The 9,159-nt window shown below is 43.4% G+C and overlaps 1 protein-coding gene across 1 annotated transcript in view; it reads right to left on the bottom strand.

Annotated features, from left to right (window-relative positions):
- PAK2 (p21 (RAC1) activated kinase 2) overlaps positions 1-8,129 on the bottom strand; it is a 20,277-nt gene extending 12,148 nt beyond the window's left edge. The window contains exons 1-5 of the mRNA XM_057380972.1: positions 7,922-8,129; positions 2,776-2,876; positions 2,138-2,294; positions 1,536-1,567; positions 1,061-1,168 (exon numbers count right to left, since the gene is read on the bottom strand). Of these exons, the coding sequence (XP_057236955.1) occupies positions 1,061-1,168; positions 1,536-1,567; positions 2,138-2,294; positions 2,776-2,876; positions 7,922-8,105 (582 nt within the window). The 5' untranslated portion in view covers positions 8,106-8,129. The remainder of the gene's footprint in view (positions 1-1,060; positions 1,169-1,535; positions 1,568-2,137; positions 2,295-2,775; positions 2,877-7,921) is intronic.
- Positions 8,130-9,159: the final 1,030 nt, after the last annotated feature.

The raw sequence follows: 9,159 nt of genomic DNA, 5'->3' as shown, positions 1-9,159 counted from the left end.
AGAGTGGATGCCAGGAGATTCCAGAGTGGGTTTCTCAGTTTTTTACCTGCTTATTCTTTGTAACCCATACTAATTAACAGAGCAGAAATCACAATTTAATAGTGAGATCAACTCCTACTAAAATCTAAAGGATAAAGATTATGATTGCCATGAAAAGAAGGATGTGATTCTCAAGTACTTCCCAATCAAATTTTTTTTTAAGGAATTTGATTTTCTCCTGAGCTGTTCAGACATATACAGCTACACTAGAAATACCCAGCTGTGGACCTCTCACCTTTTATATGCCTACACCCCAAGAGTGGAAAATTATAAAGCATTATCCCTTGACAAATAAAMACAATTCACATTTGCACTCCTGGAAAAAGTGGGGAACAGAGAGGCCAAATGTACAGCTCCCACAGACAAAAGATGGAGCTGGATTAAGTGGGATCCCTGGGACCCCATGACCAATGTGTGCAGATCAAAGGCACCGTAAAACTTAATGAACAACCTCTCAAGCATTTCACTGTTCCTCTAGTGCTGATGACTTTGTGAGTGAAATAAGCTTCAAAAAAAATCTAAAATTTGCATTGGTTAGGGCTTAGGTGGTGTACTTGGAGAGGCAACCACACTGCAATCCAATCAAATAAAGGAAAGCAAATACATTACACCTGTAGCACTGCACTGTGCAAAGCTACACAAATGCCCTACAGGGCTTTTTAAGGAATAAAAATCTTCCTCCTCACATGTTGGTTTGAAGGATAAGCATAATTGGATGTCTTGAACACAAGGTGATGAACAAACTGGCAGATTTCAATGATCTGAGAAGTCTTTTCCAACCTAAATGATCCTATGATTCTAGTAACTGCTATGATTCTAATAACTTACATTCTATCCTATGATTCTAATAACTTCTAATTTCCAATCCAACTGATATCCAGAAATCAAGTATTTTCTTAGCAAATTCAAAAACCAGAAGTTTTTCCTAAAAATTTACAGCAGCTCACTGCCCAAATAAAGCACTTCTCTAAAAAGCAGAAGTTCTGAGAAATGCAGGTGTGACCATTTTATAGCTGCTCACCGATTTTGTGTGATCTGGCCGTGGAGCAATCACAGGGGGAGGAGCTTCTTCATCATCCTCATCATCATCTGCCACAGCCGTTGATGGTTCCGAACCTTTGGCGTTAGTCTACATTTTTACCAAAATTTAAAAAAGACAAATAAACAAATTGTCTCTCCCACAGAATTGAAGAGTTCACGTTTTGTTTTTCTTTACATTAAGATAAARGAATTCTTACTGATGTCAAAGGAAAATAACTTAAACCACTCAACCTATCCTTAAGTTATTACATTTCATTATGAGACTCTAATACTGTTGCTCCTGTGAAATATGCCCTTCACCCCCCAACTTTGTTTTATTCCACAAAAAAAAATCCTAATTTTAATACTTTTAATCTTTATACAGTTTAATACTTCAAGATTCAGGATGCAACAAATACAAATAACCTGAACCYGTATGCACCACAGAATACCCAAATAATAGAAAATACACTCACCATTGGCGTTCCTGAAGGGAAACCATCTTTTTCTAAACAAGACAAATAGCAGAATACATAAAATCATCAGAAAGGAAATAATAAAAAGTGAATTTTAAGTTGAGGATAATATTACAAAGCCTTGTTACTAAGTTACTTGCAGGAAGAATTTGGAACAAAAGTAGGTAAAACTCCACGTGTTTGTGRACAGTCCTTCTCTCAGCCCCCCAACACAGGCCCTCATCCAGGAGTCYCAAATTATTCTGCATCACTGATGTCACMWGCTGGTGACACCAAGYTCACAGACAGCTGTGAAACGAAACCAGTTCATCCCAGTCCCGAGCCCCAGCTTGATAAACACAGCCCATTCCAGTTCATTTTGGCTGCTACTCTGAATTATCCAGTTCCCTTTCTTCCCCTCTCCACTTCAAACAGGAAATTAACTGGACAACACCGGTTTCCAGTAAGTTTTAAATCCATCTTCAGATATTTGTGCCTCATTGAAATGCGCCTTTGCTTTCAGTACTTGATCTGATTTATCATTGTCTGAATCTGATTTATCACAGARAGGAAAACTGTGCTCCAAATACCCAATTCCAGTGTCTTGCACACTTGGCTCTCACCTGGAGCAGAAAAACTCAGATATTTCTGTTTTGCAATTCTACTTTCTTTGGAGTCGTAGAATTTCAGCACATCTAGTACCGCCTGGGGGTTTTTCTTCTGTTCTAGCTTGGTGATATTTGAGGTCTGAAGCAACCGAGCCCATTGTTCTGGCATTCCCTGGAAAAACAGGGCATTTTAAGCATCCTTTTTGTATTTCGAAGGTTTTTTAAACGCAAAACTTTTAAAGTTTCTTCCCTCTGTAAAAAGCATAACATGCACAGCCTTAAGCAGACAAGCAGATAGGATGGGGGAGCCAAAGGTGAAAACACAGATCACAGTGGCCATACAACAGCACTTCTTCCAGGTGTGCTGGGCCAGGTGTGAGGAGTGGGAATACAAAAACTCTCAACAGACCCAGTGTTACCCACTGAAGAGGGTTTGGCAGGGAGGACTCTCCCAGGTGACACAAAGCATCAGATGTGACACYGGCCCTGCAGAAGCAGTAGCAGGTCACAGTGTGCTGTACAAAGACACAGGAAAATTCCTTCTTTGGTAGAAACAAAGACTAAATCACACTTTATTCCACTGCTCTGCCTTGGCTTCACTGCAGCACTGACCCATGGTGTTCCCTGAGCTGCTCCAAGGCAGGAATACTCACAGTGAACTCTCCAGTAACAGCATCGAAGCCAACATGGATGGTGTGTTCAAAATCTGATGGTGGGGAGATTTCTGGCCTTTCCTTCTCCTTCTTCTTGCTTCCTGAAAAAGACATTCAAAGATCTCGATGTTAGAAAGAAATCCTTCCCTGGGAGGGTGGAGAGGCAGGGTGCCCAGAGAAGCTGTGGCTGCCCTGGATTCCTGGAAGTATCCAAGGCCAGGCTGGACATGGCTGGAGCACCCTGAGATAGTGGAAGGTGTCTGTGCCATGGCAAGGGGTGGCACTGGATGGGCTTTCAGGTCCCTTCCAATTCCACCCCTGCTAGGATTCTGTGATTCCAAGAACCAACACCTTATCCCATTCAAATAATTTACACTATGGCAGCAAGAGAAGAAGAGACRAAGAGCACCAGAGTGCTCTGTTGAGCACATGAAATCTAAACATATTAAATGTTTACAATGCAAAAAAGGACATTTTAATATAGATTAAGAACAGCAGAAAAGACAACTTCAGTTCAACCTCAAGTTCACCCTAAAGACACTTTTGCCTCACTGCTTCAATTCAAGGTAATTAATGCAAACTAGGACTTCCTGTGATGAAGATAAGAGTTTATAGCCTCAGAGCAATTACCTAATTTAAATTAAAAGGGGGAAAAAGCATAATAAGTACCAGAAGCAGGAACAGATAATTAGAAGGACCATGTGCATAATCCAACCTAGATCAAATTGAATTTATAAGATGTTTTCTAACACCTGAGGCTTCATATTTCTATTTTCTTGTTTTGGGAGTTTTCGGGGAAGGCAGGGCAGGGTTTTTAAAAATTTTTATTTTATTTTCCAGCTTTGTTTTTGAAGTCATCTTTAAAGTCCTCTTGTTTCAACMCAGAAAAAGCAGGTAAACCAACACTTTCTTCATTATTATACGGTGAGCAAAGATGGTGCTGCTGGGAGCCAGGAATCCRTCTGAAATCCCCTCTGGCTGGCGGGAAGGGAAGGGAAGGAYGGGGARTGAGGACAATACACCCGAACGAAAAGCCATGTGGGCTGCCTGCAGCTGAACAATGCCGTGGAAAGACACGGCTGTTATAAACAGGATATCTTTAATATGGCTGCACGGGCAGAGCCAAAAAGCAAACGGGCTGGGCTGTCAGGCGCTTCATTAACAGCGGGAGAAAGCCGCGGCTGTGAAAACYGAGCAAAGCAGCATTTCTTCTCCATTTCTTGCAAGTTTTTATGTGGAAGCAAGGAGGAACATATATACATATATATTTATAAAAAGTTGTATTGTTCAGGAAAGCTCCTGTTTGGGAGCACTTGACAYGCAGTGAACAGGAGCTGGTGCTCAAGCCCTCCAGCACGTGCTGTGTAAATAAACCCACTCCTTCCAAAAATACACAGATGCCGTGAGCAGGCAAGGCAAAGAGACTGAAAGCCACGGCTCTGCCCACAGGAACAGCAGAGCAGCACTTCAAACAAGCAGCCCCAGGCAGAGGCAAGCCCGGTGAGTCATGTGCTGGCAGGACATCCTCAGGCTCCAGAACAAGGCCACGGCCAGGCCACGCCACCTCCCAGCCTCTGGCTCGGGCTACAGCAGCTCCGGATTGAAACGGGAACCCCTGCAGTGGAGAGTAATGTTCCTTGCAATCTGCTCATGGTGATCTTTCTGCTGACATGGCTGAGCCCAAAGAGCCTGTAGGGAGATGTGGGAAGCTGCTACACATTGATGGAGCACCTCAAGAGAGACTTCAGAACTCTGCACTGGGGTGCTGTCAGCTCGGTGTAGTGCAGCATGTCTGGAAGAGGTTCTGCCTCAGCCCTTCAATCCTGCAGAAATGAGTGTTTTACCATTTTATTATCAGTCTTGAGAGCCAGAATTCGGCCCTGCAGCATCCCCCTGCTCCCAAAGACACACAACTTTGGAAGGATCTGGTGAGCTGCAGAAATGGAGTATAATTAAGAAGGAGCCTCAAGTACACCCAGCTTCTTCTCTTCCCCAAATGAAGCCACAGGCACTCAGCAAGGTATCACCCTTGTATCTCTCAGGGCAAACCCACCCTCAGGCTTCCCTCACTTCCCAAATTCCRTACACAAGGCAAGAAAACACAGCTGTTCCCAACAGCTGGAGGGAGCAGGCTGCTGACTCCAGATGTGCACCTGGAGTTGCYGAGCCCCAGCTGAAACCACACCAAAATGTGCCCCGAGCACGTGACATGCAGGATCTGGGTGATGCCCTCAGCAYCTCCTTTAATACTTTCTGCTCAAAGACAAGCATTTCTGGTTTTAGGGGACTATTTTAAAGCTTTCCAAAACCACACGAGGCTCCTTTGACTTCAGAAGTCAAGCCAAGGAAATTCATGGCAATGAARTACTCTAGTAAGGAGATGACTATCRCTTCGTTTATCCTAAACAATGGAACCAGGGGGGGAAAAACCCTCCATGGCTGGTGATTAAATAATCCCCTCAAACCTTTATGATTATTTCAGCAYAGAACTAGCTCAGACTTGGGACAGAAACTGTGTAATTGCTAAATCTCTTCATCTGCAAGTCCCCCAAAGCAMAAGAATCTCCCAAGAGAGGATCTGGGAACAGATGAGGCAGGCCAGGAGGGACCTTGCAAAATYATATGGACAGAGATGTGCAGACAAAGCCAAACAATCTTCCTGGATAATGGCAAGGACTTTTTCATTTTCTGAAAAGGACAACTGAACACTTTTGTAGTAATTTGTTAGCTTATGTGCTGCCTGAAGAAATTTTTCCCATGACAAAATTTCTTCCCCAGGTTGACAGATTATTTTACATCCAGTCCCAATGTATTTTTTAAATCTGAGCAGGAAGTTAGCATTTATGTAAATCTTCCTAGCAGCTGAATTTAAAGAAAAGAAGAATTTAAATGGGCATTTCTGGGGAGGGTGCGTCCCAGCCATGCTAATGAACAAAACAACTAACATCTGACTATTGTGTGAGTGCCAGAAGGATACTGTGCCCACTTCTGTTCTGCTTACATTTGACAGGCAGTTTTGCAGACTTGAGGGCCAAAATCCCTTCTCTGGATATTTACATTAGCCTTGCTGCAGGTCATCCAATAGACAAGTTTCTTCCAAATTAAAAAAATACAAACTTTCAGATATTTTCTTTAAAGTTAGGTAATTCAATTTCCATTTTTCCTAATATCTTGCCATGCAGGAAAATCTGCTTTTTTTCAAGAGGAYGTTACTTGACTTACTTTTTAACATCTAGAAAATACAAACAGATGGCTACTTCCTCTAAAATGTACTTTTCTCAGCAAAAATTCTTTCCTTCATTTTTAGTTCACAACACTACGTATCAGTAGATAAACAAATATGCAAATTAATTTCCCTGATTTTGGTACATGTCAATATCTAGAGTGGTCTGAATAAGCTGSATAGGACTCCAAAGCAACTTCAGATGAGCCACTACAACTTTAAATAATTCTTCAATCCTCTCCCTRTTCCAGCAACAAAGAAACCCAAGCATCAAAATGAAAAGAGAAAATGTCCATGGAGAAAAAAAGGTGCTGTGGAATGTCACAAAGCTCTCCTGCTCTACTTGCACCCACTTGCATTCATAAWTCCTTTGTGTTACTAATTCAGAGCGAGGAAAACCTTCCTTCACATGTGGTTTATGGGCTCAAATGCTCTGATGAAACCACTAACAGCATAAAGACAGGTGCCATCCCAGCTCCTAAGCTGCTCTCCTTGCCTGAAGATGGACAAATCTGATCCTTCCATGAGATTTCCATACAGAACTCACCATGAATTGTGGGTATTTCCTCCCCTGACCAACAAATTAATGGACAAACACCCATTTCTGCAGGATTGAAGGGCTAAGGCAGAACCTGCTCCAGACACGTGGCACAGCGCTGAGCTGACAGCATCCACATCTGCCACCTTCAGCACCCAAATTCAGCACCCTCAGAGGGCTGGAGCCTCTCCTGGGGTGCTGCACCAAGCTGYAGTAGCTTCTCATGTTCTCCTTACAGACTTTATTCACCCATGTCAGTAMAAAGACCACCACAGCTACTGCTGCAGCCCAGCCACAGACAGGCTATTTCACAATAAATAGCGAAATATATTTTCACAATAAATGGTGAAATAACTATTCTGCCTCCAAAAGCTACACTGGCCAAACCCTTCCATCCTCCAAAAAGGAAAACACACCTACTGTTGAAAGCAGAAAGCCAGATTTTTGGAAACAGAGGGAAGCCTGTCTCTCTGGGTTTGATCTCCAGGGAGAGGCACGGMTGCAGAGCTGCTCACACAGCTGAGTGAGAGTGAAAACCAGCCCTGGGGAAAACACTCAGCCAAGAGAAGAGTCAACCAGAGGAGAGAAATCTCTTGAAACAGCCAAACCTGTGTCGGCATGACTGAACCAGTCCTGCCCAGCACACCAGCAGCAAGGCATGGGGAGACAAGAGCACAACTAGGAGGCATCAAGAGCAGCAGGGGCTTCCCCAAGGTGCATATTAAAAGTAGCATTAACTAGATTAATAAAATGCTTAGCAGATTCAGGTCAGGCTTAAGGCTCTGTGCAGTTTAACCAGCCCAGATGTTAGAAAGCATTTTTATCTATGCATTGTTTTGTTGTATATGGACACATTCTGGAGAGCCACTGCTGTATGTGCATTCCCCGCAAAGAAAAGAGGGCAAACAGCACACAAATACGGCCTAGGATTCATTACAGCCATTTTTTTCTCAGAAAGAATCTTTTTTACAGCAACCCAGATTTTTCTCCACTAGTAATCAATCCTAACAGTGCAGTTCCACAGACACAAAGATGTAAATTCTCTCAGCTCTCCCTCATGCAACTGCACCTTCACCACTGTTTCTTCACTGACTTTTTTTCTCTCAAGGTGCCACATGAATGATCATCACTATGAAGTAACTTCCAAACTAGCTGGGTGCCCAGTTTAAACTAGAAATCTGCATTTAAGTAACATGATTCCTAAGAATGCCAAACATCGATTAGGGTTGTTTGGAAATGCATTACTTCAAACTGGTTAGCAAACAGGGGYTGGTTTTCCAATCCCCTACACTTGGGCAGGCTGGACTCTGACACCTGAAGAACCACCAAAACTTACAAGCAGAGTAAAGGAATACAAGCAGTAGTGGGAAAAASAGGCATCTCACCTTTTTCATTGCTATAAAACATGGAGATGATTTTACTCCTGGGTTTCTTCTCTTCTGGGACAGAGGGCAGGGGTTTGTAGCTGTGGTTGGTCGCCAACGGATCTTTGCCCCCACTGAAGATAACGCTGCTCATCCGGACAGGAGGGGCTGGGGGCTTGTCTTCCAGTTCTCCGTTGTCAGACATGGTTCTCAATAGTTAGGGGAAGCCCTGCAAGAGAAATGTGGTGTTTGAACACAGGGAAAGAGTGTGGAATACTTGAATGTACCATTTCTTCTGCTGGCAGAGGGGAAGGAGGCGTGAATTCAAGTMTGAGGAACGCAGACACTGACGCCTCCACCAAAGGAAGCAAATCCCTTCCTCATTCCCACTTCTGGGCCACCCATTCATTTGTGCCAGCAGCAGCGTTTGTGGGATGCAGCGACAAACATTTCCAGTGATAAAAGGAACACAGAGCAAATGAACCATTCCCAGATCTGGTTCTCTGTTCACACAAAGGGCCTAAGTACAATATCCTTTAGGGGTAGCTCTAGCCCAAAAAGCTTCATGCTCCAGTACCAAACAGCTTTAAAAACCTTAGATGCTTTCCTTTTTGTCATTGATCAGACAAGATATGGGGGACRAAGGAAGATCTTATGTTTGTCAGTTGTAATGCAGCACACTGTCCACATTAGGTCGCATTCAGAACACCTCCACCCAAATCACACAGTGCACGTTAAAGAGCACGGCACTGAGATCCACACTCCTCAATGAGGCTTGCGTTGCTTCCCTACTCCGTGCCAAACTTTCTCCACTTGSAGAAAACAACAGAGTATCCCCACAATCCTCTCTGAATCCTCAACAAAAACACGAGCATAGACACGAACAAACAGCTGCTAAGGCTGCCACCRCAGCACAATGAAACATCTACGTGACACATTCCCCATTCAAAAAAATCTCTGCTAGCATTTCCTCCCTCCCTATAGTATTTTGGAGGTTTTTCTCTGATCACCAGGAAACAGGCAGCCTCTCTGCTACACAGTAAAGACCACAAAAAAAGATGTACAGAAACCACGTCTCAATGGCAGGTTACAAACAGTAATAAATGCATCCCCAATTCCTCTGTTCAAATAGCAAGCTACCTCTTTGAACAGGAGCCAACATATCTCTGGGTTGACCTCCTCCTCCTCTCACAACAGTTTGGGAAAGGAATGGCCTTCTGGTGCCCACTGATTTCCCATCACATCTCAAGGCATGGCAT

The sequence above is a fragment of the Malurus melanocephalus genome, unplaced genomic scaffold (assembly GCF_030028575.1).
Source record: "Malurus melanocephalus ecotype Western Australia unplaced genomic scaffold, MMel_1.1 scaffold_485, whole genome shotgun sequence".
Taxonomy (NCBI): domain Eukaryota; kingdom Metazoa; phylum Chordata; class Aves; order Passeriformes; family Maluridae; genus Malurus; species Malurus melanocephalus.
This window is presented reverse-complemented; position numbering and strand designations above follow the sequence as displayed.